Source organism: Lutra lutra, chromosome 5 (genome assembly GCF_902655055.1).
Source record: "Lutra lutra chromosome 5, mLutLut1.2, whole genome shotgun sequence".
NCBI classification, from domain to species: Eukaryota; Metazoa; Chordata; class Mammalia; order Carnivora; family Mustelidae; genus Lutra; species Lutra lutra.
Window position 1 is genome coordinate 11836436 of NC_062282.1, and position 27501 is coordinate 11863936.

Genomic DNA, 27501 nt, shown 5'->3' on the forward strand with positions numbered 1-27501 from the left:
TGCTTCCCACTCAAGGGACTTTCGAAGTCAAGTGCTAGGCAGATCGCGGGATCCGCCCAGGTGCAGCTCCCAAGCGTCCCAGGAGGAGCAGCTTCCCACGCCCCGCACAGCACGCGGAGCCGCTGCGGACCCTGTCGGTGTGCGGAGGCCCCGCCCATCTCTGCCCCGAGGCCCCGCCCACCTCCGCCGCGGCCTCCCATTGGCGGCCCAGCGCGTCAGTCAGCCGCCGGGCTCCCGGGGCGGGAGCGCGGACCGCCTTCCCCACCCCGCACCTAGAGAGCCTGCCAGCCGCGGGGAAGCGGTTCCCGGCGCCGGCGGGCGGCCGCGGCGTCCGACTGATCGACGCGGGAGGCTCCGCGCCCGTTCGCAGCGCGCGGCCGGCATGGCGACGCGGAGAAGCGCCCCGGGGGCGCGGGAGCGGGAGGGTCCTTGTGCCCCCTCCGCAGGTGGGCCCGGGCCGGGGGACGGCGGGGCGGGGTGGGCGGGGGTCGGCGGGCAGCCCGGGGAGCGCTCTCCTCCGCTGGGCGTCGGCGCAGTCCGCGGCTTTCGGGTGCGACGCCCGCGCGCTGAGGGTTGGGAGGTCCGGAGGCGCCCCAGGGCGAGACGGTGGGGAACGGGCTGCACCCCCAAACACCTCCGGCGAGGTTTGGGCTGCAGTCGGGGAACTGCCCTCGGGAGGCAGAGCTGTTTGGGTCGTGGCTGGGAGCGACCTGCGGCGGCGGGGAGGGCAGGTTCCTGGGAGGAGGGAGCCCTTCTTGCGGGCTGGAACGGGGTGGCGGTCGCAGGCAGCCGCTGGGGGTCTGGCCTTGCCGCCGGAGCGGCCGTGTCCCTTTCTCGGCGTCCCGTCTGAGAACTTGATTGTTGTCGGGGGAGTCGCAGGGGGGCGGAGGGAGTTGACGAGTTTCGCGCTTTGCTGGTGGAGGATGTGGGCCACACCTTTGCAGCCGTCAAGACTTGCTGAACAACAGAGAAAACTGGCTTTTGAACAACAGTGTCCCCAAACACAGGAGCAGCAATAGCGCAAGTCTCGAGCTCGAGGATGGGCGCTGAGGCGGGGGCGCTCCGCCCACCCACCCCGCGTCTGGGCGGCTGGGCTCTCGGCGTCCGGGGCTGGGGTGCAGGGGAGGCTGTTTTCCTTCCCTTCTTCAGCTGGCAGCCCCAGCTCCGAGTGGGGGGAACGGAGCAGATTCTCATTTTGAGCACATTCCCGTTGCTGCTGGTGAATTTGGGGGGCATGCCTGCTCACAAACAGAGCTGGGGCCCGAGGTATTGCAGCGTTTATGGGAAGCTGGCAGGTGCCAGGACTGCTTATTAGTTGGGGTTCTTGGTCTCCGAAGGAACTTTTGATTCACACCTGAGCTGTTGGGTGTGGTGGAAACAATGCCATTCTGGGAGTCAGGACAGGAGTTCTCGACTTGCTAGAAGCCGTACTGGACTTTCATATCCTCATCCTCGTGGATGAAGACATGGGGGTAGCAGATCAGTAAGGCCATAAGGCCCCTCCCAGTCTAGAGTCCTATGATTGATTTACCTCCTAATCTCAGAAGTTTGGAAAAGGAACTCATTTTTCAACCTTTCTGTACCCTGAATTATTACAGGATTCGCCAAATATTTCCTGAGGGTGTAGTCATTTGAACTTTTTATGATGTGGTTTCCCCCACCCCTTGCCTTATTTTGGGAGAGAAAGCTAAAAGCTGGAAATGGAGGTAGGGCTCAGCAGGAGAAAGCTGGTTTGGGAGGCAGAAAGTTGCCTACTCTGGGCTTAACCTAATGGCCAGGAATTTTTCCTTCCAATGCATCGAGTTCAAGGTGTGCCAGCACTGGGAGCCAGAGAATTCTTTCCTCTCCGGCCTGTGGGAACTGCCGTTGGTGTGCAGCAGTGGAAAAATGTGATTCAAGGATCAGGTTATGGAAAACTTTTTTTTTTTTTCCCTCCAAAACAGAACCCATAACCTCTGAGGACTTAGGAGCATAGTTTCCCTTCTTCACAGGTGATGTTTGGGGGTGGGGGGAATTTTAAGGCCAGTTGCCAAAGGTAGGATGGGAGCAGGTTATTTTTAGCTACCCCCTTTTGGTAAGAGGAAGATCAAGGTTCACTTCTGAGATAATGGCAACAGCTAACGAGTCACACTTGTCAGTAAAAAACCAAACGGACAGCAGCCGGACAGCATCCCTATAGCGCAGGTAGGGATGAAAAGAATTTTCTGGTATCCATTTTTACTCTTTTTAAGTGTTGGGACATTGAGAATCTTTTTTTTTTTTTTAAAGATTTTATTTATTTATTTGACAGAGAGAAATCACAAGTAGGCAGAGAGGCAGGCAGAGAGAGAGGAGGAAGCAGGCTCCCCGCTGAGCAGAAAGCCCGATGTGGGGCTCGAACCCAGGACCTGGGATCATGACCTGAGCCGAAGGCAGCGGCTTAACCCACTGAGCCACCCAGGCGCCCCGGGACATTGAGAATCTTGAAATAAGCATCTGTGTATAATATGAGGGGAAAGATACTGTCAGAATTGGAATATTAGGGAAGTGGCACCCTAGATGATCTGGTGCAATGCCCTGAGGCTCCGAGACTGGGTGCGGGGAAGAGAAAGCAGGGGGAGACCCACCCACTGGAGGAGAAACTCCAAGTCCTCCACATACCTTTGGCCGTAGGGCGCTTGAGGAGGGTATGTGCGTTCCACATTTTTCCTGGCTCATCTTGCCTCTGGCCAGCTCCGGGTCATTAACTGTTAGGATTCGTTCACACTCTGCCCTGGTTCTTCACCAAAAAGGCCGCAAGTTTGCAGCCATGTCCTCAGGAGCTTCGGGAAAACCCCAGGATGGTCCCTAGGGGCTAGTCTGGGGTGCCAGGAGTGCCCCAGGTGGAACAGGGGACCCAGCAGCCAGGTCCCCTGCCTCCAGCTACACATAGAACAGCTCTGCTTCTGCCTTTTGTCCCCCCAGCACGCTTTCTTGTTTTATATGCTGTTCTGTGTAAAGTTTTGCCTGGGGGAAAGAGTCTAATGCTAAACAGAAAGTTTAAAAATCATGGTCATGGCCAATATTTTTCAGTTCTGTTGCTGTGTTTATTCTGTGTTATCTTTATTCACAGGGCTTAGAACTGTGACTTGCCCACAGTAAGCACTTGCCACTATCGTCATCATCATGTCCTTACACCACGAGGTTACTGTTACTTTTATCCCTATTTTATTGCTACCAAGTCACATACAACTTGTACAAGATTTCCCATGTAAACTTCTCTACTAGTTAAAAGATGTGTTTCTCCATATCATGGAATACACTATTCCAAAGCCGTTCAAGGATGATTTTATGTACAAAGCAGATGATCCACTGAATGCATTCTTTGCCCCGTTCCCTTGGGCAATCCAGGTAGCACACTGGGGAGACAGTTGAGTTTGCCTGGTGAGCACTTCTGTGTTTAAAGGGAGAGTGGGCAAATCAACAGCTAAGGACCAGGCAGCCAGCTGGTCCATGGAAAGAAGAGTGATGAGGATTGTGGAGCTCATACATTCCCTCCTCAGCATGGACTGCAAAGGGGTGCCACCAATTGTGATCTTATTCTAGAATCAGCACCTTCAAAGACTCTGGTCTCCAGGACCTGAACAGTGGGCGGTGGGCAGGATGATTTGCTGGCAGGGGTCAGTGGGTGCCGAGGAGGAGAGGAGTGAGTAGCTCAGGTTCTTTGTGTGCTATTTGTAACCTTAAAGAGAAATATTTTCCATCTTTAAAAGACAGTTTGAGGCTAATAATACATTACATGTTAATTTTTTAAAAAATTAAAGAAAAAGTAATCTATTTGGGGGCACCTGGATGGCTCAGCTGATAAGCATCTGCTTTGGCTCAGGTCATGATCCCAGTGTCCTGGGACTGAGCCCCATGTCGGGCTCCCTGCTCAGTGGGGAGCCTGCTTCACCCTCTCCATCTCCCCCATGCTTGTGTTCCCTCTCTCACTATCTCTGTCATAAATAAAATCTTAAAAAAAAAAAAAAAGTTTGAAGGCTTAGGAACAAAAACAAACAAAACCCCAATGCTGCAATTAAACACACACACAACAGAATGTTTAAAACCAAATGGTCCGTAGTTGGTATTTTTTGCCAGCCTCTTTGCCCCACTTTGAAACTTTTATGTTTCTGTGAGATGGATTCAACGCCAAACACAATGACACGATGTACGTTTAGTAGCAGGTGCTTAGCTAAGTAGAAATCCTTGACTGGCACAGTTACGAACTTGAAAATGACCTTTGACCTGGCTTCCCGGTGCGGGTGGGCGCTGTCTCCTCTGCGTATAGTACCACAGTTGTCCTTGCCACGGAAAACAGTGGGCATTCAACAGAGACACAGCCCGTGGATAGTCTCAGGTACTCTTCACAACCGCCGCTCCGTCGGAATTTGCTCCAAGTTCCCAGCTAGTAAGTAGTGGCCAGAATTCGAACCCAACCCCGGCAGCCTGGCTCCACCTAAAACCGATTCTTCACTGTCCACCTCTTCTGTCTCCTGAAACTTGGATCAGGATTCTACCTGCAATCACTGTCGTCCCCCAGTTCCCTCCCCACATGTCAGCTCTTCCCAATTCGAGTTGGGTTATCACTTTAATACCCTGTTGCTCCGTGTAACTCATAGGTCTGGGGGACAGAAGAAGTGAGATTATGAAAAAGTCTTCATGATCGAGCTAAAACTTCCAGCATTGTGGTTGCTTCTTTGCAGCTCTGAAAGCTGCTGCATCATCTTGAGAGGAGTGAGTGAGTTATCAGGCCCCTGGATTTGACCTTTTTCTCCTGTTCGCTTGACATTGCTTGTAAACGAGCAGTAAACGTAAAGCAGTCTGCTCTCAGAATCGAGGTTGCTTACACGTTTATTGACTTGTAATTAACTTAATGGAAGAACAGATCAATGTTATTTCATAATAAATCAACACAGAAAAGGTTTTGTTTATGTGTCCCTTTGGCCAGTCACTTTTTGTTGTGGTCATACCCCATTTTACTACTTTCTTGCTTCACTGGAGCTAGAAGTGACAGATGGCATTGTTTTTAAAATAAGAGGATGATAAAATGCTTACGTTCATTTCTAGGAGACTAAGGACCATTGCAATACTATTGCTGGGATTTTCAAGTAATAAGCAAAAATCTCAGAAACCGGGGTGCCTGGGTGGCTTGGTTGGCTAAGTGTCTGCCTTCAGCTTAGGTCATGATCCCGAGGTCCTGGGTTCGAGCCCCACGTTGGGCTCTCTGCTCAGTGGAGAGTGGGCTTCTCCCTCTCTGTCTGCTGCTCCCCCTGCTTACGCTCTCTCTCTGTCTTTCTCTTTCTCTATGTCAGATAAATTTTAAAAAATCCTAGAAACCATCGAGTGTATAATGCCATGCTCCATGAATCTCTGAATTAAGAATTTGATAGTGAGCCTTTTGTTGTTGATTTAACCAGGTATCGATGGCTTGAGTCTATGTGGGATTGTTGGATTGTAGATCTATAGTAATTTAAAATATTGTATTAGCACTTTCTCTGCTTGCCCTGTAGTTGGCTTTAATGAATGTTAGGGTTAGTCTTCTAGCAGAGAGAAAAGTACTGTAATTGCAAGTTGGTTCCTCCAGACACGCCCTTCCCCCCAATTCAGACAGAAGTGGGATCTGATTCCACATCAAGGACACTGCCCTGTCTTGTTCCTGGTACAGCAGACATGAGCTTCCTGCTCTCTCCATGCTTGGGACAGCCGCAGTGGGTACAAAAGCAATGGGTACAAATGCCACAGAGGTGGGTGGGGGAGCCAGTGGGAAGAGCTCATCAGGCAGAGGTCTTTGAACACCTTGTGTCTCTCCTCTGGGCCAGGGCTGAGAGTTCCCGGAGACTTTAGTCCCCCAAATTTAGGAGAAGTGAACTAAATTCCTTCTTGCCTGGTTAAGAGAGAATCGTTCCCTCAGTCTTAGAGTAATGCCTGGTACGTTGTGGCCGTGTTTGTGGACCCATGCCAGGAGGACCTCACCTTTCCCGTGAGGTCTCTAGAGTGACGGGAAAAGTGAGTGCTCTGTGTCTTCCCAGTCATGTCACTGGGACAGGTCGAAATGCCTGTCCCAGTGACACAGAGGAAGCAGGACAGCTGACAGGAAAGGGAAGTGAAAGAGGTGGTAAGCCCGTGTGGTGTGGGCTGCGTGTGATCAGTGACCATCTAGATGTACAGGGCTGGCCGTCCTGATGCCGGCAGACAGATCAGCTCTTCAGTGTTTCACTTGGCATTTTAAAAATGAACTTGGAGTTCAGTTTGTAGCCAAGGATCAGGTCGGCCACTTACCTTGAAAAGCAATCGTAGCCAGTGGCATTATTTTTTTTAAATGATTTTTAAAAAGACTTTTATTTATTTATTTGACACAGAGAGAGAGATCACAAGTAGGTAGAGAGAGAGGGGAAGCAGGCTCCCCGCCGCGCAGAGAGCCTGACGTGGGACTCGATCCCAGGACCTTGAGACCACGACCTGAGTCGAAGGCAGACGCTTAACCCACTGAGTCACCCAGGCGCCCACCACTGGCATTATTGATAAAATACTTCTGGGTCCCTCAGCTCTGCACAGGAATCAGTGTAAGGGCATGTCGATCCTTCCCCTGCAGTCTGAAGTAGAGAGAGAAACTCCTCGAACCAAGAGAGAGTTTATGAGATCTACGTTATCCACCGTGTCTCCCTCTAGTTTGGTTTTTAACTATTTCCTGAACTCCGCGGACGTGTCCAACTCAGCTGACTGTTAGGACTTGTGCAGCCAAGGCTGCTGACCTGTGCCGTCTTGTTCTTCATGCTTTAATATTCCGCTGTACTCTCCCATCTATGCCTCATCGGTTGATTCATTCCAACTGCGGAGCCTGTAACCTCTGAAGGCACAGTTCTCCTCTCCCTCCCTCCCAGGCTCCTCCTCCACTGTCCCTTTAAAAAAAAAAAAATCTTGCTCTTTTGAGAAACTGGTCGCTTCCATGGAGGCTCTGCTGTGGGGAGATCTGTAGAACCCTGCGTGGGCTTCTAAGGGTGGGGGTCGCTGCTGGCACTTGTCACGGTCTCACGTAACTGCTCCATGTGTTCAGGGTATCTTTCCTGTGTGCAAGTTGTGGGTAATGTTTTAAGCGTAGTAGAACTTCAGTTGTTTCACAACTGCTGAAACTCCTGGGTCTTGTGCCCCAGTGTGACGACTCCTCCAGGAGAACTCAGAAACCAGTCACCATAAAGAGGCCTTTGGTGGAGGAAGGGAACTGGCAGTGGATGGCCCCTTGTGTCTGTCCACGGGGAAGGAAGCTGAGGTCCAGAGATGCTCAGCTCTCTAGGACCAGACTGTGGGTTCTGGAGCCCCTGAGGCTGGCTCATTCCTCTACCTGGAAGCCCTCCCACTGGGTGACCGCTTCACATTCTCATTTCCTGCTTTGTACGTACATGAGTGTCATGAAGGGAAGAGAAAACGTGGGTGGCTCACTGTTTCTGACGTAGGTGTGGTGTTCCCAATCAGAAGGGACCACCGAGGCAGAGGCTCTTAGTGAGGACTCGGTATGGCCGAATAACAGAACAATCCCAAATAAGTGAATCAAGTTTATTTCTCTCATGTTCCAGCTGCAGGAGGAGCCTGGGAGGGAGGGAGTGGAGAGCTGTGCCTTCAGAGGTTACAGGCTCTCCAGCGCTGGAGTGGGCCGCACGGTGTGAGGGGCCCAGCTCCTCCCCTTGACGTCCCTGCGTGGCTTCCGTGGCCAGCTGCTTCGTGGCCCAAGATGGCAGCCGCACACCAGTTCCCACACGCATGTTCTGGCTAGGCGGGAGAAGGAAGGACAGGGACCGCATCCCTCTCAACAGAGCCCCCTGCAAAGTGCACTTAATGTTGCCTAGTCAGAATTCTCTCGCGCAGCTCCGCCCGGCACCCAGGGAGGATGAAATGTAGCCTTTTCCAGTAGCCACGCACCCAGCTAGAAGTCAGGACTCTTTCTGTGGAAGGAGAGAGAACAGACACTGAGGGAAGCTGCCGTGTCTCTGAGATACGCAGCCTGGATCCTGATTGCGTGGATTCATTTTACTGGTTCAACAAATATTTATTAACCGTCTGCCCTGTGCCTAGGCACCAAGAAAGTGGAGCGAAAACAGACACAATCCCAGTCCTCAAGACGTTGACCTACGTGGGGACACAGGCCCTGATCAAACACAAACACGGTTGTGTAAACTGTGCTAAGTGCCGCGAAGGGAAGGGACACTGTGTGCCGAGCGAGTAACGGGGACTTGAGCAAGCCTGGGGGGCTGGAGGGGGTGGGAATGGGTCAGAGGCTTTGCCCCAGGAAGTGACAGTGACGCTGACAGCTGGAGACTGAGGAGATGGAGGGTGTTGCAGGCAGGAGAGGGAGCCTGGGCAAGGGAGGCAGGCGGGAAGGCCGTGTGGGCTCTGAGGGAGCAGCCGACAGCCAGGCCTCTTGAGCGAGAGGCAGCGGGGACCGAAGAGGGAAGAACTGGGGTCAGGCTGCGTGGGGCTCTAGAGGGAGGGCGACTGCCGTGGGCCTGTCTGGCACGAGATTGTCCCGGGACGTGGAACTTCTAATGCTGAAACTGGGAGAGTCCCAGGCAGGCCAGGATTTGTCGGTCACCCTTGCTGGAGGCCAGAGGAGCAGTTGGAGGCCTTTAATGACAATCTCAGCCAAGTCCCTTCTCAGGCAGACAGAGCCCTGCGCTGCGGAAACTCAGTGGCCGGGAATCGCCGCCCTCCAGCTGCCCGAGCGAAGGAGGCACAAAACACAGGCGGCGCTCCCCGTGGTGGGATCCCACGGCCCCTGGGACTTCAGCGGACCTGCTTCCTCCTGCGAGGAATTTCGGAGATCACTTGGCCTGAGATGATCGGTTATTTGAGATAACGAAACGGTTGAGTACTCACGGTGGCGCGTCTCGGCGTTGGTGGTGCGCTGGCATGCCTTGGGGACCCAAGTAGTCCATCAGGAAACGCAGGCGCTGCGGCAGGGAGATGGGCTGCGTCGCAGTGGCCCCTAGGCGTGGCGTGCGAGCGGGTGGCTGGGGACCTTGCCCAACACAGACGCTGCTTCCGCGGGGTCCGCGGACCTATGTTCCCGAGTGCCCGCTGGGTAGTGATGTTGCTGGTCCAGAGACCCTGCGTGCCGTGTCTATAGTGTTGGAAGCCACTGGTTTCTTTTCCCGGAGAGCAGAGCTAAAGGACCACGTAGAGGGGCAGGGGTGGTGAGTGGGGAGGGGAGGAAGACGCCCGGAGCCCAGGGAGGCCCCGCTTTGTGCCGCCCTCACGGGCAGGCCCATCTCCACTTCTCAGTGGGTTCCTAGATGTTGTGGGTTATGGGATGCGGCTGGTTCCTGGTTCCAGAAGAACCGGCTCTCCGTGGCTTCTGGCTAGGATGGGGCTAGGAAGTGAGGCACCATTACCTCTCACACCTTGTTTAGAAGCCTTTCCCGCTCACTTCACCGGCTGCTAGGAGTCCAGTCATTCCGACAAGTAAGAAAACCAGAAGCGCCTGGATGGCTCAGTTGGTAGGTCATGATCCCAGGGTCCTGGGTTTGAGCCCCATATCGGGCTCCTTACTCAGTAGAGAGCCTGCTTCTCCCTCTCCACATGTCTGCTGCTCCCTCGGCTTGTACTTCCTCTCTCTATCAAATAAATAAATACAAATCTTAAAAAAAAAAGAAAGAAAGAAAAATAATAAGAAGAAAAAAAGCCAGAAAGATTTTTCAATAGGAGATGACACATCCATTGAATGTAAAAAAGCCACAAGTCCCAAACAAAGAAAAAGACACCACTAGCTACAGAGTGGGCAATGGTTTGGGGAAGGGAAGCTAGTTAGGAGGATGAGTAACCAGTGGCGACAGCCCAAGTGGGTCTGACAGATGGAAAAACCATCGCAGGGCAGAAATGAGGAGTGGATCGTCTGAGTGTACCTTTAGTTCTCTCAGTCCCATTTCATAAATGATTTGTACTGGGAAGTGGAAGACAGGCTTAATCTTTAGAGGTCTAAGAGTTGAGAGCGTGCCACCCAAGTCCTAGCGGGCAGCGAACGAGATCCCGGAACGTGACGTTTAGCGGGGCTACGTGTCAGCTCCTGGGTCTCAGGCGTGGAGCCGGCATGACGGCCACCTCGCTTCCCTTCCCAGGTTCTGAATGACCTGAAAGGTAGCCACAGGAGTCAAGAGAATTTTATTTCTATTCTTTGAATTTTAAGAAGATCTATTTATTTGCAAGAGAGAGTCCAAGCAGGAGGGGCAGAGGGGCTCCATCTCACAACTCCGAGATCGCCCCCTGAGCTGAAAGTAAGAGTCGAGCGTCCAACTGCAACCCCAGGTGCCCAGCATCAGAGGGTTTACATGTCAGCTCACACGCCCTAGCTGTGTGGCCAGATGGGCTTGCTGAGCAATGCCCGAGCTGAGCCCACCCCCAAAAGGTCAGGCCCAAGGGTCCCTCTCTGCTGGCAGGCTCTCCCTCCAGCAACTGGTCAGAGGGCTCTCCCTCCAGCAACTGGTCAGAGGGCTCTCCCTCCAGCAACTGGTCAGAGGGCTCTCCCTCCAGCAACTGGTCAGAGGGCTCTTCCTCCAGCAACTGGTCAGAGGGCTCTTCCTCCAGCAACTGGTCAGAGGGCTTTAAGTCGATGGCAGGCTAATCGCGAGCTGACGGCTTTTTCTCTCACTGCGCTGCAATCCTAACTACCACGGTCTCGGGCTGTATGCGTCCTTTGAGCGAATCATCAGAACAGGGTTTGGCAAAGCAAGGTCTATGGCTGAATCTGGCGCCACTCGGTTTTTGGATGGCTGGTCATCAAAGAATGATTTTGACATTTTTTTTAATGGTTGGGAAAAGAAAAAAAATCAAAAGAATACCATTTCCTTACATGGGAAACTTACATGAAATTCAGACATCGGTGTCGTAAATAAGTTTTCTTGGAACACAGCCCGCCTGCATACGGTCTCATGGCTGCTCTTTGTCAGGGACAGTTGGAGAACTTGTGACAGAAAGCAGATGGCTGGGAAGCCCAACATACTTACTCTCTGAGCCTCTATAGAAAGCTTGCTGACCCTGACCAGGAATGAAGGGGCAGTCAAGGGTTCGCATTGTCTCCGGGGTGGGCCACACTCAGGACATTATGTTCTGTCCTGTGGCCTCACTCTAAGCGTGGAGTGGGTTCAGAGGAGAGTGACCTGGATAATGAAGGGGACCCCCTCCCCCAACTATCATATGAGGACTGGTCGAGGCGATGGGAATGTTTACCGAGAGGAGAAGCGGGCGAGGTGGAGACGATGGCCGCCTTTTACAGTCGTGCTTGCGATTGCTCTGAACTCTTGGAAGAGAATGGCTCCGGGAAGGTGGCTCTGAGGCTAACTCTGAGGGCACTGACCTTGAGTCAGAACGTGTTGGTTCAAGTTCAGACTTCTACTCGCTGTTCTCTGGGCTCCAGGTTCTCCACCCCGGAGGTGAAGGGTGCAAGTGACAGCACGTCACATGCCCAGGTCCGCGGTGACTCAAGATTCGCCTTTCCCCTCAGAGGTGTTTTCTGGCCGGCAGGGGACACGGTCACGGAGACGCCTCACCACCTGCAGCTTGGACGGAGCGCAGAGGGAGCGCCAGGGTGGAGGGACCCTCTCAGCTCAGGGGCCGGTGGACATTGGACCTTGGGGAGCGAGTGGAACCCCAGCCCCTTCACCTAGAGCATCCTGTGACTCTGTGAAAGACTTAAAAGGTGTCGTGTAGAAGGGCGATCCCACAGGTTCCTCCAGACTCTAAGCAATACCCTCTCAGGCCGTGCTTACAGATCCCACCACAGCGGCCTCTTGCTCAGGACCCTCCCCTGATCTTCAGGTAGCGTCAGCATCTCGAACAGAATCTGCAGGCCCCGCCGCTCTGAGCCTGGTCTGCTTCCCTTGCTTCCCTTGCCTTGTGGACGCTTGTCCGTCCTCTTGCTGGCCGAGGTCACATCTGCTGCTGGAGCTCTGTTTCTTTGGAGTGTTGCCTTGGTCGTGCCCCAAACACAGGACAAGGGCTCGCAGTGGTGGCTTCAGCCCTTGGCCCACAGCTCAGCCCGCAGGAGGAGGAGCTTACTCTGTGTTCGTAGACTAATAATAGACTTGGATCAGTAAAGAGAGTAATAGTCCCAGAAAAGAAATGGTCTCCCACACGTGGGAGTGAGTCCCCACCCCCGGAGGTGGAGGGGAGATGGCAGTGGGGACTCAGCCGGGGAGTTTCCATTTGCCCCGGGCCCCGGCCTTGCAAGCACCCATTCGTGGCATGGGTGTAATTTTGTTCTAACCCTCTGTTATCCACGGGTGGTCTTCTCCTCTGGGGAAACGTTTTGGGATCCCCGAAGCTAAGTGATTTGGCTGAGGTCCTGCAGATAGATTATGGCAAAGTAAAGACAGAGTCCTGGGCTTGTCCCGCCGAGTCTCTGGTCCCTCCCGGGCCAGGGAGCCCGCCGGGCTGGCAAGGTGATCCTGGAGCACTGAGATTGCCCAGAGAAGGCGTTCCAGCTTGCTAGGACCTGGAAGCCTAGCCCACCCGCAGCTCTTGTGCTTTTAGAGTTGGGGGTTTTTCAAAATCCCCGACCCATGATTAGAAAATCACACTTATTTTTTAAAGTCATGGGCTGTAGTTAACACCCCTAAACTTGTGCCCAGCAAATGAAAAAACTCCGACCTCTGCCATTATTGCCCACGCACACGCATAATCCTGTCAGTGTTTGGCAAGGAGCGATTTGCTGCCATCCTTCCTGACACTAGGTTGAGCAGGAGCCTGGGGTACAGCACGCCCAATCCTGCGCAGATGCTTCTGGAAGCCTGAGCGGCTTGCCTGACAGGATGACAGCTGACTTTCTTACTGGTCATGGCTTTCGGGATAAAAACCTTCCGCTTAGTGGCTCTCTGCCTCAGTGCTACCGGTCTTGCACCTTTTGGTCGTGGTACTTTACGAAGTGGAAGGCTGGCCTTTCTTAATGGAGCAGAATTAATACCTGAGACGCAAAAGCACACAAAGACTTTGGACCCCACATTTCCAAGATTTGCTAAGAGGACTTCTTTTCTTTCCTGAATATTTCCTCCATAACTGATATAAAAACAAACAGCTAACCCGTGAATGTTTGAGAACCAAGACCGTTTAAACCCAGGCCTTCACACCGCCGTGCTGACGCTCCTCTCTAGTCTCCCCCACGCGCCACGTCGCTTAGAGCCCCGCCGGCCTCTCGGAGTCACTCTGCACGTTTGTCGCGCTGCTCGCATACTCTTTAGTTCACTTGTTTAGACTAACGTGCGCTAGTTTGCTTGATTCTCGAGCCTCTGAGTTTCTCAGAACTAAGCTCTGAGAGAGGCGACCCCCTGGGGATGGAGATCTGCCTGCCCCACCGGCATCCAGTTCAGAGGGCCTCAGGTTGTTGTTATTTTTTTTTTCTTTTAAGATTGTATTCATTTATTTGAGAGAGAAAGGATAAAGAAGGGGGGGGTAGAGGGAGGGGGAGGGAGAGGGAGAAGCAGACTCCCCACTGAGCAGGGAGCCTGCCATGGGTCTCGATTCCAGGACCCTGGGATCATGACCTGAGCGGAAGGAAGACGCTTCACCAACCGAGCCACCCGGGCGCCCCAGGCTTTGTGTCATTCTGCGTCCCTGCAGAGAGACCCCCTGCCTCACACCAGGATGTGCTGAGCCTGACGAGGGCCGGCCCGGCCCGGTGGGCCTGGACAAGCCGACCAGTAGGCTTCCCTGCAGGAGAGCATCGCGCTGTCCGTCCACGAGCTCCTTGAGGACAGAGCTGACATCTTTCCACTTCACTTCCTGCCAGCCCAGCGCCCAGCCCGGGGTTGGGGGCGAGAAGACAACCGCGGAGGGCGTGGTTGTGGGGGGACACAAGGCCTTCCCAGACCCTCCTGTGCCTGCTGCACCGTTTGGCTTCTGATCGCACTTCTCTGCCTCGCTTCCCGCCCTTGCTCAGAACGCGAAAGCCACACCCACTATCGAAGGGGGCAGTGTTCCGGGACTCCGCTCAGAAGAGTGTGAGAAGTTTACCAACACCTCTGACATGTCTGCGTCCCTCTCTTGGTCACAGCCACCCCTAGCCCTTCACCCCTCTGGCCACAGAGAGCGTGTGGCTGTCCCAGGGTCCCTCGGCTTCCTGATCCATTAGTCAGTCTCTCTCGGGCACTCTCTCTCAGACCCTGCTGATGAACCGCAACACAGGACGGACCCAGAGGCAAGGGCTATTGTCGTCGTTAAATTCAGTTTGGCATCTTTGACCTTAAGTTTCCTTAACAAGATGATTTTACTGCATATATTTCCTCACCGCCTCTGCTTAGATATCTACATTAAGTTATCTTTTACGTCTTTTGGCCCAGGCCTAATGTCCCCCTTCCGTGGTCTATAGGGGAGTCCCTGAGGTGCTTCAGGAGAAAGTCATCAGCCAGATGCAGCTGGCAGTGGAGACAGATGTGTGTAGGGAGAAGGGGTCATGGGCTGCTGTGCGGTGAGTGAGATTGGGAGAGAAGTAGAGGCCGGAAGGGATGGGCTGTTCCAGCCCGGGGCACCCCTGGAAGTGTTGGCGGCGAAGGAGATACTGAGAAGTTTCCATGAGAAGGAGCCCAGGGCTCCCAGGTGGGACTGCCGGCTGCACATTCACTCTGTTTCCGGAGTCACAGTGTCTTTTGGTTTTGTTTTCAGGGTTTTTTTTTTTGGTTTCCTGTTTGAATGTTTGAATTATTTCAGCTTTGGTACATTTTAGAGAATGGAAAAAACTCTAAGTAGACTTGTACCACAAAAAAAAAAAAAAAAGCCTTTTTTTTTTTTTTCACTTCTAGTCGTGGTGTTGTCGCCATATATAGTTTGAGAGGCGGCAGGTGAGATCTGACTTTCTGATAGCCGCGCTGTTGACTTCGCAAGGCTCCGCTGCCATCATTCCTCCAAGGTCCGACCCACTCTGGAGCGTCCTTTTCCCCACTGTGTGGCCTGGGCTCTCTCGCCTCTCTTTGTGCTGTGAGGCCTAGTTAATCCGCTTTCCAACAGGACCACCACCCAGGTGGGCCATTGCAAAAGTACTGAAACGAAGTTTCGTTTTTTTCTCTCTTGACAAAGATGGGCGACAACCAAATCCCTAATTCCAGCAGGGCTTCTGTCCCCACTGCCTTCTTGCAGCCCCCACTTCCTGGAGACGCTTCATTGCCAAACCTGCGGCCCCCACACCTCGCCCTCCCACCCCCATCCCCCACCGTGGTTTTTGTCCTTATCCCTCTTTGTATTAGGTTGAATGACAGAATCCCTGGCGGTCAGACCAGCTCTCTTTTCCCGGTGCTTGTCGGGGTCAGCATCACCCCAGCCCCGGTCTTCGTGGACAGGGGAGGGGAGGCCGGGCAGGTCACTGCTGGGCTGGTGGACGGGGTCGGGGGGCAGTGAAGGTCCCGCCATGGGAAGTTTTATCCCCTCTGCTGTGTTTGGGGAAATGAGATTTGACCATGAGATCCCCCAAGTCGTGATGATGGTAGCATTCCGCGGGGCCCTCGTATGCGGTGTCCTCGTCTGTAGCTGCTGCTTTTGAGTTGTAATCCGGTTACTGATACATGCGGGGGCAGGAGATGGATTTTTAAGTCTCTTTTTAAAGAGTCTCAATTCCACTTGCTGTAGCAAAGCTAATTTGAAGACCGACTCAGGGGCATAATGCATGGTCAGGAGAGCCAAGGGCTCGGGCCACTCAGGTACCGCACTGCCTGGGCTTTGAATCCCAGCCTTACAGCCTACGTATTCAGTCTTCCTCTCCCACGCGGCTCCCTCATCTGCAGAAGAAGGGTGGTTGGACTGATAACAAAACAAATGATAAGGGACAGGGACTTGGGGCCTCAGGGTTTGCCAGATGGCATGCTCAGTGCTTCCCTAAACTTTCCACCCCACTCACAACGGCTCCGTCCCGTGCGGGCCGCAATCCTGCGGTGCCAGGCTCTGTGGCCATCCCCAGGCTGAGATACAGACGCTCAGGGATGTGAAGTCACCAGGGCAGGAGCAGGGCTGGGATGGGTCCGGGGTGGAGGAAGGCCTACAGGAGCGGGACGGAGTGAATCCCTAGCACGGCTCAGGCTTATAGCAAAACTCAGACTGTAGCTATTCTAATGACCAGCGAAGCCATACCTTTTCCCACTGAAACACCGCGCTTCCGGGATGCCCGGGTGGCTCCGTCGTCAAGCGTCTGCCTTCGGCTTGGGTCATGATCTCGGGTCCAGGGATCCAGCCTGCATCGGACTCCCTGCTCAGCAGGGAGTCTGCTTCTCCCTCTCCCCCTGCTTGTGCTCTCTCTCTCAAATGAATAAATAAAATCTTAAAAAAAAAAAAACAAAAAACCCCAACACACTGCACTTCCTCTCCTTAGATAAAGAAGCCTGGCCTTCGTAATGTCATTGTGTCTTGCGTGAACACCTCAGGATGGTCTGAGCTGCATCCACTCCCATGGGGCTTCGGGGTCCCCCCCCCCCAGGCTCCTCCCTGGCGCCCACCCCAGCCTCCATGATGGCACTCCCTGGCCCTTCCTGGGTTAAGCCACTAGACTAAAAACTGCCAGTTACGTAGAGGGAGGCCCAGGAGTATGAGCTTGCGTGCAAGCTTTGCACGGGAGAGGCGTACGGAGCCCTCACGTGTTTTGTTTTGTTTTGTTTTGTGTTTTCCTGATAAGTTGATCCTCTCTGCCTTTTTTGGGTTGGAGTGGGGTTTACTTTCTGGATAGTGGCCAGGGAAGTGTGCTGTCCGTGTGCGTGGGGGTCAGGCACGCTGTCATCTGTAGGGGATCCCGTGGAGGCCCCGGGCAGCTGCCAGAGAGGCTCATGCTCAGGAGAGGGCCCTGTTTGGGGGGGTCTCAAGTCTAGAGCCCTAAGGGACCTGGCAGGCCCCAAAGGATGCCAGGGGTTGCTTAGAGTCTGTGACAAATGAGAGCAGTGTGCCCCATGGCGGGGGCAGCAGCCGGACCCCACCTCGGTGACGTCAGGTCCTCCCAGCCCACGCAACAATGAGCACCGGCCGACGGCAAGCGGGCAGATTGTTCCCAGGCTCTTCTAAGAAGAAGAAACGTGCCTGTGTTCCTGCGGGAGTGCACAACCCGGGCCCAGGACTGGGGTAGAGGGACAGCACGGGCACCTCGGACTGGTGGGGGTATGGACCGACAGTTTGTTTTGGAAAGCACTTTGGCAATATCTGTCAAAACTAAAAACGTACATTCCCCTTGGTCCAGAGTTTCCTCTTCTTGAAATTATCCTAAAAGCCCCCATGGGCCCACAAGGACCGTTGGAGGAGACTGTCTGTCTCGGCAATGTTTGCAAGAGTGAGAAATGGAAAACAATCCAAATGATTTATCGTTAAGGCAGTGACTGTACACATATGATGGTCTGTCTTTACACTGAAATGTTAGCTGTTTTCTAAAAAGAAGAATGTAGACCTCTATGTAGTGATAAGAAAAGATGTCTACTTTGTATGAAGAGAAAAAACACTGTAAAACCATGTATAATACTCCATTTTTCTAGAAAATGTTTATAAATACATTAAAAGAAATTATATATCATCTAGACAAAATTCTAGTGTTTGCTGAGTTTAAGGATTTACTAAAACTATTTGCCTATGTCAGAATTTTCACAGTTGGTAAATCATTCTGAATTAATGAACATCTAAATTATTGATGTAAAGGTAGTATCGTGTTACATTTTTAAACAACTCCCCAAAAGTTTTACCAAATATCTAGGCAGGCGTAAATATATAATGAACAGCGAATAAATTGTTCTAAACGGATGAGTACCTGCTTTTGAAAATGCCCTTTTAAGTCATTTTTAAGTGTATCTATTCTTAGTTATTGGTACCTTTAGTTCTTTTTTCTTTTTTGGTAACTTTATTTCTTTATTCACTGGTAAATTCTTTCCTATCAGAGCTTAAATGTATATCAAATGTTCTTATGATCAAAAATGCTAAAATTGGGGAATGTAGCTGGCTTAGGCTGTGGAGCATGTGATTCTTGATCTCTGGGTAGTGAGTTCAAGTTCCACATTGGGTGTAGAACAGACTTTTTTTTAATTTAATTTTTTTATTTTTTAATAAACATATAATGTATTTATAGCTCCAGGTGTACAGGTCTGTGAATCACCAGGTTTACACATTTCACAGCACTCACCTTAGCACATACCCTCCCCAGTGTCCCTAACCCCTCCCTCCCGAGCCCCCCCCCCAGCAACCCTCAGTTTGTTTTGTGAGATTAAGAATCTCTGATGGTTTGTCTCCCTCCCGATCCCATCTTGTTTCATTTATTCTTTTCCTACCCCCCAAACCCCTGACGTTGCATCTCCACTTCCTCATATCAGGGAGATCATATGATAGTTGTCTTTCTCCGATTGACTTATTTCGCTAAGCATAATACCCTCTAGTTCCATCCACGTCATCGCAAATGGCAAGATTTCATTTCTTTTGATAGCTGCATAGTATTCCATTGTATATATATACCACCTCTTTTTTATCCATTCATCTATTGATGGACATCTCATAGAACCGACTTTTAAAAAAATGCTTCAATTATAGATCCTGAATTGCTGAGGCTTTTCCTATTAATCACTGGAATCTTACCAAACCTTGTGTCAGAGAGGGAATGAGTTCACAATGAATGCTGGGAGGCTGGGCCACTCTTCAAAAGCTCTCTTCCTCATCTGTACTTCAGTATTTTAAATGCCCCAGCATAATACAATTGCACATAGTAAAATCCTGTGAGTACACAGCTAGAGCTCTCTGGCCCATTCATTTCCCCTGGTCACGGCAGGAATGGGAGCACATACCATGCACAGCACACCTGTCCCCACCTCACCACTCTTCTGAGGGGTCCGCTTCCTGGAAACGATGTCCAGCCTGCTGTTTGGGTCACTCATTGTGTGTGTGTGTGATGGTGACGCCATCTGTAATTGCTCATAATGATTAAAGAATATCCGAGTGGGCAGAAATGCCTGGTGGTGGTATTGCTGGAGGCCCCCGGTATCGAGCAGAATTCCTAGCACCATTCTTGGATTCAACAGATACACAGTGCAGTGCCTGGGCGTACTGTGCTGGTTCTGAAATCATTCATTCCGTCTTGCCCCAGTGAGGTCAGCGTTTTCCCCAATATCACAGTCAAGACAATTCAGAGGAGAGAATTTAGGTTCCTGCGGTCACACAGCCAGGGTATAGGGGAGGCAGCTTTTGAACGGTCCAAGGGATTCTAAAAGCTATCTTCTTCACGGTTATCCCTTGCAAATTCTGTGGAACAAAGATATTCTTACATATAACATTGATTATCGGAGAACTGGGGTTTCTTTAACTTTCAGATTGAATTTTTTAATATTTCAAAAACTGTTTATGTGATTGGGGGTGCCTGGGTGGCTCAGTCGGTGCAGCATCTGCCTTTGGCTCAGGTCATGATGCCAGGGTCCTGGGATCGAGTCCTGCATTGGGCTCAGTGGGGAGCCTGCTTCTTCTCTGCCTGCTGCTCCCCCTGCTGGTGCTCTCTCTCTGACAAATAAATAAGTAAAATCTTTATAAAATAAATTAAAAAATAAAAACCGTTCATGTCATCAGTGATAGAGACTTTGCGGGTAAGATTAGCCAATACATTTTCCCCCTTAAACAAAGCATACTTGTGTAATTGTGACTTTTTTATTTTTTATTTTTTCTAGGAAGTGACCAGGTTCACTCCTGGATGCTAGCCACCAGCCAGGCTTTGGGTGCCGCGTGGAGGCTAGCGAAGGGGTCAGTGATGTTGGCAGCGGCTTGTCTGGTGGCTGCCCTGTGCTACTGCAGGAGGATGCACTGTGATTTAGGGCACTGGCTGAAATGGTAGGTGGTCGGATCAGCTTCCGGTTTACAAACAGACCGTTCCCCTTCCAAGCAGATATCTGACATTGCCATTCCTTTTATCTTTCAGGTGGATTGGCTATCTGCAGAGAAAATTCAAAAGTAAGTATTTTCAGATGTTTTCTTACCTCTAAGATGCTGAGAGGGTTTGAGAAGGGCGAGGAAAGGGAAACTCAACTCCCTTTTCTGTTTGATTTGGTCCAGGGAACCTCAGCGTCGAGGCTGAGGTTGATCTGCTCAGTTACTGCGCAAGAGAGTGGAAAGGAGAGACGCCACGTGCCAAGCTGATGAGGAAGGTGCGTGTGTGACTGCGGGTCCCGGACGAGGCAGAATGCATGTGGAAAACTCGGGAAACAAACATTCCACTCTGCCTTATGAAGCCCAGAGATCCGCTAATGCCAGATATGCCACAAGGAGCAATTGTGACTCATAGTGGAGTCAAGCAGCGGCCACACAGTGGCTTTGGGTTGTCACCCAGAGCAAGGGCCTCTGAGGACCTGGATAAGGACGTAAATGAGGCTGTAATTTCGGGCAGTTTGAGGGTGGCACTCTTTTCAGCCCCGCCTCTCCCCCCATCCCAGGCCTATGGCCCATCTCCACATGCAGGGGAGACTTCCTTACCCGGATGTAAAAGATTTTGAGGATTTTTCGAATTGCCCATTGTACCAGGCCTGGTAGCTCCTCTCAGCGGTGGCATCCAGCCTTGCCGGCAGCAAGAGAGGTCCACTTCCAGTACTCTTTAGCGCGGTCTCAAACGTATCCAGTGCTTTTGTTTCACTGTGGTCCAGTTGAAGCCATCATCTCCCCTAAGTGATATTCCCTGGCCCTGGGCTTCCAGGAATTCACCGACTGGAAGAGCAGGACATGGACTCAATACACAGGGAAGTCCCTTTAAAATGACACGCAGTCACATTCATAATTTGAAATTGTTTCATTTCTGTCGTCCACTTCATTGGGGAGGCATGCCCCACTGACGGTACAGTGAATTCATTTTGTTTATTCTCTTATCCAGAGGAGTTGAAAACCAACTTCCTTTTGTGCGAACAGGCTTACGAGGAGCTGTTTTGGCGGCATCACATCAAATGTGTCCGACAAGTGAGGAGAGACAACTATGACGCCTTGAGGTCAGTGCTGTTCCAGGTCTTCAGCCAGGGCCTCTCCTTTCCGTCCTGGATGAAAGAGAAAGACATCGTGAAGGTACATCTGCACGCCAGAAACAAGGGGGAACGGTGGGTCGATAAGCATTGCTGTGCAGGTGGCTGGGTCTTCCGTGGGCGGCTCTGTGCATCCTGAGATTGAAGGAGCCTTCGAAGGCCCAACATACCCCATCCATCTCAGAGAGGCTGTCCTACTCAGTGTTGTTTCTTTTTAATGTCGCCATCTTTTCTCAAGAAGGGCATCTGTCCTTCATAAGCAAGGTGGTCTACTAAAATTCCCTTTTTTACTCTACACTTGAGTTTTGACAAACCCGTAGAGCGCACCAGAGATCCCCCACCCCATGCCTTAATAGTCAGCCCTTCTCTCACCTCTGGCTCGGGGGGCACCATTGATAGGTCTTACGTCCCTATCGTTTTTGCCTTTTCCAGAATGTCCAGCATGTGGAACTATCCAGCATGTAGCCTTTTGGCTCTGACTTCTTTCACTTAGCTGAATGCACTGCCGTCCACCCAGGCCATGTGAACTTGTAGTTCATTCCTCTTTATTGTTGAGTGCTATTCCTTGACATGAGTATGACACCGCTTGTTTGTCCGTTCATCACTTGAAGGACATCCGGATTATTTCCAGTTTTTGACAACTATGACTAAAGCTGTTATAAATATCTCCATACAGGATTTTTTCCTTTTCGGCAAATGCCTGGGAGAGACATTGTTGGGTCATGTGGTAGGTATAGGTCTAAGTTCATAAGAACCTGCCATCTGTTTCCCAGTGTGGCTCTGCCATTTTTGCATTTCCACCAGTAAAGTGTAAGAGTTCCAGTTGTTCCACATTCTAACCAGGATCGATTTGGGGTTATTTTTAGCCATTCCGATAGGCGTTCACTGGTATCACTGCTTTTAGTCGGCATTCCTCTAGTGTGGAAGGATGAATGTCTTTCCATGTTATCTTCTTGGAGAAGTGTCTGTTGAAGTCTTTTGCACATTTTTATTAATTTTATTTTTTATTTTTTTGCTTTATTTTAAAATTATTTTTATTTTTATCTTATTATCGACTGAATTTTGAGGGTTCTTTAAAAAAAAAAAAAGATTTTAATTATTTATTTGACAGAGACAGCCAAAGAGGGAACAGAAGCAGGGGGAGTGGGAGAGGGAAAAGCAGGCTTCCTGCTAAGCAGGGAGCCTGACATGGGGCTTGATCCCAGGACCTCTGGGATTATGACCTGAGCTGAAGGCAGATGCTTAATGACTGAGCCACCCAGGTGCCCCGAGAGTTCTGTATATATTCTGAGTATAAGTACTTTATCAGATATGTGATTTGCAAATATTTTCTCCCAGTCTGTGCCCTGTTTGTTTTTCTTTCATTTTAAGAGTGTAAGGTAGTACATCCATCATTTGTTCATTCGTTCCTTCCTTTTTTCCTTCCTTTCTTTCAAAGGCAGAACACTCTTGATGAACAACCTGAATTTTTATTTTGAATGTAGGGTGTTTAATCTAGGATGTACATTTAAGGACGGAGGAGCACGGAAATATAAAGTGTATGACTATATGTAACTATATATGGTCTATTTCCTTGCCATTTAAAAAATTACACTTGTTTTTATTAGTTTCATTTTTATCTAGCAAGTACTTGTCAAGTGTGCATGGTGGGCTAGGCCTGCTACCTGCTGAAGACAGAGACTATAACCAAGCCACTGGGCTCCCCAGTCTCAGTGGGGTGGGAAAATGGATTAGATCCCTTCACTGATCAGAGTCTTATGTATTCTGTAATCTTATTTAATCCCAACAAGGGTCCTGTAAAGTGGGTGGCATTGTCCTTGATTCATGGTAGAGGATGAGGCCAAGAGAGTAAGTGATCTGGCCCGGTTGAACAGTCTCTCAGCTGGTAAGTGACAGTGCACAGATCGGACCCCAGCACCTCGTCCTAAGTCCACGTGCCTCCTGACGAACCATGGTATTCTACCATTGTTTGGGCAAAAATAATATCTAAAGGGATATAACTAGGCAGTTTAGGAAATGTTTTATGCAGAAAGATTGTTTCCTTAGACACAATCTTCATGTATGTTTTTATCAGTTGTAAAATTATAAATAAAGAATCTGATCCAAATCCTATAATCCACAAATCGAAAAGAAGGAACGATATGCTTTTATTTAATTGTTGTCGTCGTGTTTTTAAATGGAGATTGCTAAGGGAGGTAAGATCATACACCGTGACGTATTCTGAATTGTGGGCCATAAATGTTGAGGTACTAATCATGGCTGGCATCTACTTCCTTTTCAAGCTTCCTGAAAAACTGCTCTTTTCACAAGGTTGTAATTGGATCCAGCAATACAGTTTTGGTCCTGAGAAGTATACAGGTTCCAACGTGTTTGGAAAATTACGTAAATGTGTGGAATTATTGAAAACACAGGTGAGTGTTCTGGGGGAGGAAAAGACTAGGAATGAAAGCTTGCCCCCCAGATGTAGTCACCCTTCTCTGTCAGGCAGTCACTCGATTCCACATAAGGGGAACACGTGGCTAGGAGCATCTCTTCTAGGAAGTAGAGATTGGCTTTCCTGTTCTTTCCCCTTCCAAGTAATGAACAAGCCATGTTGTACATGACAATGAGGACATTATGGGTTAAGGAGGCCTTTGTGGGCTCTCTGGGAAACCTTAACACTCACGTACCTGTTTCCCCTCGAAAGATGGGGTGCACAGTCCAGGCAGGGCACTCAGAAATGCCCTTCTGGGATGTACCCTATTAATAATTTGGGGATAGCACAGATGCTATAATTTGAACTAAGAGTTTTTCCTGCCTTTTAATAGACACAGATTTTGGATTGTTGAAATGAACTCTCCCTGGTAGATAACCATAGCATTTCTGTGCCACAGTTTCCTGGTCTGTAAAACTGATATGTAAATTGTGTCCCCTTTACAGTCATGGTGAGGCTTCAGTGAGTTCATGTCTGTGGAGTGTTTTAATCTGTGCTTGGCAAGTGAGTGGTAAAGAGTACTAGTTAGTACTGTTTATCTCTGGATTCTCTTCTGTGTGACCCAACTATCTTAAGCTGTCAGGAAACTCACTTGCTTGGCATTTTACGAAGTTGACAGTGCTTTTTTTGAAAAATGTTTCATTTAAACTGGTTTGTGATTGTAAAGGTAACACATACGTGTGGTTAACAAAAAATCAGGGTCAAAAGCTATAAAATGAGAAGTTCAAGCTCCCCTCTATTAATCTTTGGTTTATTTTTATAAGTACTTTAAAAATGATGCCATGGTGTAGGAATTCACTTTTCCCCTGTAAATTTCCCTTTTACATCTATATTTTTAGTGGGCTGAATTTAGTGGAATTAAAGATTACCACAAGAGAGGAAGTATGTGCAACATCCTTTTTTCTGATGTTCTTCTGGAATATAAACTATATGAAGCTTTAAAGTTTATCATGCTCTATCAAGTCACTGAAGTTTATGAACAAATGAAGACTAACAAGGTCATTCCCAGGCTTTTTCAACTCCTGTTTGCCCGGGAAACATCATCTGACCCTTTAAGCTTCATGATGAACCACCTGAATCCTGTGGGCGACACGTGTGGACTGGAGCAGGTAATGGGGGCAGAAGAACCCTGTGTGTTTGATTCAGGACGATACTGGCTGTCCTTGAATGCACAGGTGTCTGGAATTTCCTTTCAGCAGTGAGAAAACCCACTGCAAAGAGGTAATGGGTTGATATCACTGACCCTGAAAAAGAAGGAAAAGAGGGGCGCCTGGGTGGCTCAGTGGGTTAAGCCTCTGCCTTTGGCTCAGGTCATGGTCTCAGGGTCCTGGGATTGAGCCCCGACTCAGGCTCTCTGCTCAGCAGGGAGCCTGCTATCCCCCCACCCCCGCCTGCCTGTGATCTCTGTCAAATAAATAAATAAAAATCTTTAAAAAAAAAAAAAAAAGGAAGAAGAAGAGAAAGAAGAGGAACAAGCCTCACGGCTCCATGCTGTTTGCTGTGTCTTCCCAGCCGGGACCAGAGAGCCCCAGGGTGGGAAGCCTTTCTAACCTTTCACTCTGCCTCCCAGATGGTGGCAGCTTCTCCCACAACAGAGTTGAACCAGGAGGAAGTCCTGTTGGAAAATGAGATGAAGTTTGGGAAGGCATTTGGTTCCTTGCTGAAGATAAATAGACATTATTGAAAAAATTTAGGGGCACCTGGCAGGCTTAGTTGGGAAAGCATGCAACTCTTGATCTCAGGGTCATGAGTTTATGCCACACGTTGGGTGTGGAGATTACTAAAAACAATAAGTGAACTTGAACTTTAAAAAATTATTGAAAAATGTTAAGTCCAGGGGCGCCTGGGTGGCTCAGTCTGTTAAGTGCCCAATTCCTGTTATTGGCTCAGGTCATGATCTCGGGGTTGTGAAATCAAGCCCCGCATCAGGCTCTATACTCAGCGTGAAGCCTGCTTGTCCCTCTCTCCCTGTGCTTCTCTCCTTGCTCATGCACACATGCTCAGATAAATAAATGAATCCAATCTTTAAAAAAAAAAAAAGAAGAAGAAAAGAAAATTTTCCATCCAGAGAATACTTTCTTATCCCCGTCGTAAAGAGGTTTTGTCTTGCTTTGTTCACTTAAGCAATGTACAAAATTACCTGATATTCTTATCAAAATTGATATAAAACTAGTTGGAAAAAGTGACTTTTTTCTTCTGAGCATTCCTTCATTTTTAGTAGTTGTTCCCCTACTCCCCAAAACAGCTTTTTTTCATGCTAGTCTACGAAGATGTTCCCCTGCCTTCCCCCGCCTTCCACGTTGCGGACGTGTATTCCTGACTGTGGCCCCTCAGTGGTTCATGCGTGGATCTAAGTAAGCACATTACTCATTCCTCCCTAAGCTGCAGGAGAACGAGCTCCCTCCTCTGCTAGGGGACGGGAGTTGGAGATGTGTGTTCGTAACCTTTTTTTCCTCTCTTCTGCAGATCGATATGTTTATTCTTGGACACTCCCTTGAAATAAAGATCAAAGTGTTCAGACTGTTCAAGTTTAACTGCAGAGACTTCGAGGTCTGCTACCCAGACTTGCCGCCCAGGGAGTGGCCAGAGATCTCCCTGCTGACGGAGAATGACCGCCACTACCACGTTCCTGTCTTTTAAGTCTGGTGTGGACTGGGCACCAGCTCTCGCCAGTGACAGCAGGCACACTTTCAAGGAAAGTCCAGAGGAAAAACCAAAGGTAGCGTTGCAGCCCCTGAAAGGCTGAGGACCTTCTTCTCTGGAGGGGCAGGTGCGCTGGACACAGGGCTGCGTGAATGGCGTTCCTTTGTTTTCCAGCAATTTCCTCCAGACCAGCCTCACTAATATTTGTGGGTTGGTGGTTTGACCTTGTTCATATGGGCTCTGGTCATTTCACATGTGGCAGGCTTTTCAGGGCACAAGGACGGCAAATTTGGGCAGTACAACAGGAAAAAATTGAGAGGAAAAGGGAAAAAAGACTAACAGGAAAGACTTTGTCTCTAACCTTGATGTTCTCGTTAGGAACCTTGTCTTTGACTGATTTTGGATCTTCACAAGTGTGGCCTTATTTTAGAAGCATTACCTTCCCCGGAATCTTTACGGTATATTGATTTTTCTAGAACCACTTGATTAACTGTAAAGTCATGTGTGTGTTTGTGTGTGTGTGTGTGTGTATACACACATATACACGTGTGTATACATTGTATAGTTTTGTATATACATAGATGAACACATACACAAATAATCACTACTTTGCAATGTTGTACAATTTGTTTTATATCGCTTTATGTTTTTTGGTTACTGTTGCATCTGGCCAGTCCAATCTGTTTTATATGGGTAAAAAAGATTAATTCTATAGGTTAAGGCAACTGAATGACAATTACTGAACTATTACAAAACATTAAACTGTGGTGTATTTATTTACATGTGTATTTAACGTGTGGTAACTAGAATCATGCCGCCCCAACCCCCACCACGTCTATGTCCTAATCTCCAGAACCTGTGGATACGTTGGGTTAAATGGCAAAGAAGAATAAGGTTGCAGGTGGAATTAAGGTACTAATCTGATCTGGAAATAGGAAGGTTATTCTGGGTTCTCTAGGTGGGCACAGTATAATTCCAATGGTCCTTAAAAACGGGGACGAGGGAATTGGAAGAATGTCAAGGCCAAAGGGAAATGTGAAATACAGAACAGGGAGATACAACATTTCTGGCTTTGAAGATGGAGGAAGGAGCCATGACCCAAGGATTGGGGTTGGCCTCTGAAAACCAGAAAAGGCAAGAGAACAGAGTCTTCCCTAGAGCCTCCAGATTTTAGCCCAGCGCAGCCTGTGTCAGATCTCTAGCCCACAAAACTATAAGATAATGCATTTATGTGGTTTAAGTCACTAGGTTTCTGGTAACGTGTTAGAGCAACAGTTGACAACTAACAAACTCAAGCTAACTACTTTTTAGTCATCTTTATTTCAGAAATAGTTTTCTAGTTTATTTTGTTAATCTTTATTTTGAAGGTACTTTGCTGGTCTGTCTTGAATTTCAATAAATACAAAATAACTTTTAAAA

The 27501-nt window shown here is 49.6% G+C and overlaps 1 protein-coding gene across 3 annotated transcripts; it reads left to right on the plus strand.

Moving 5' to 3' along the window:
- Positions 1-252: 252 nt before the first annotated feature.
- Positions 253-27501, plus strand: OTULINL (OTU deubiquitinase with linear linkage specificity like). Of its 3 annotated transcripts, none has more exons than XM_047730521.1 (8): positions 253-446; positions 19635-19794; positions 19883-19914; positions 20017-20108; positions 20860-21009; positions 23249-23377; positions 24279-24548; positions 25906-27501. In XM_047730521.1, exons 1-8 carry the CDS (start codon positions 383-385, stop codon positions 26077-26079), a joined length of 1071 nt encoding a protein of 356 aa, XP_047586477.1. In that variant the 5' UTR covers positions 253-382; the 3' UTR covers positions 26080-27501. The 3 variants fall into 3 exon arrangements, with proteins under 3 accessions (XP_047586477.1, XP_047586478.1, XP_047586476.1); XM_047730522.1 differs by lacking the exon at positions 253-446 and adding an exon at positions 8298-8834; XM_047730520.1 differs by lacking the exon at positions 253-446 and adding an exon at positions 11430-11683.

Coding starts and splice junctions, on each gene's coding strand:
- OTULINL (XM_047730520.1), top strand. CDS start 11,446: ATGCCCAGGTCCGCGGTGACTCAAGATTCGCCTTTCCCCTCAGAGGTG. Junction 11,684..19,634: donor CTCTGTGAAAGACTTAAAAG/GTGTCGTGTAGA, acceptor TATTTTTTCTAG/GAAGTGACCAGGTTCACTCC. Junction 23,378..24,278: donor TGGAATTATTGAAAACACAG/GTGAGTGTTCTG, acceptor CTATATTTTTAG/TGGGCTGAATTTAGTGGAAT.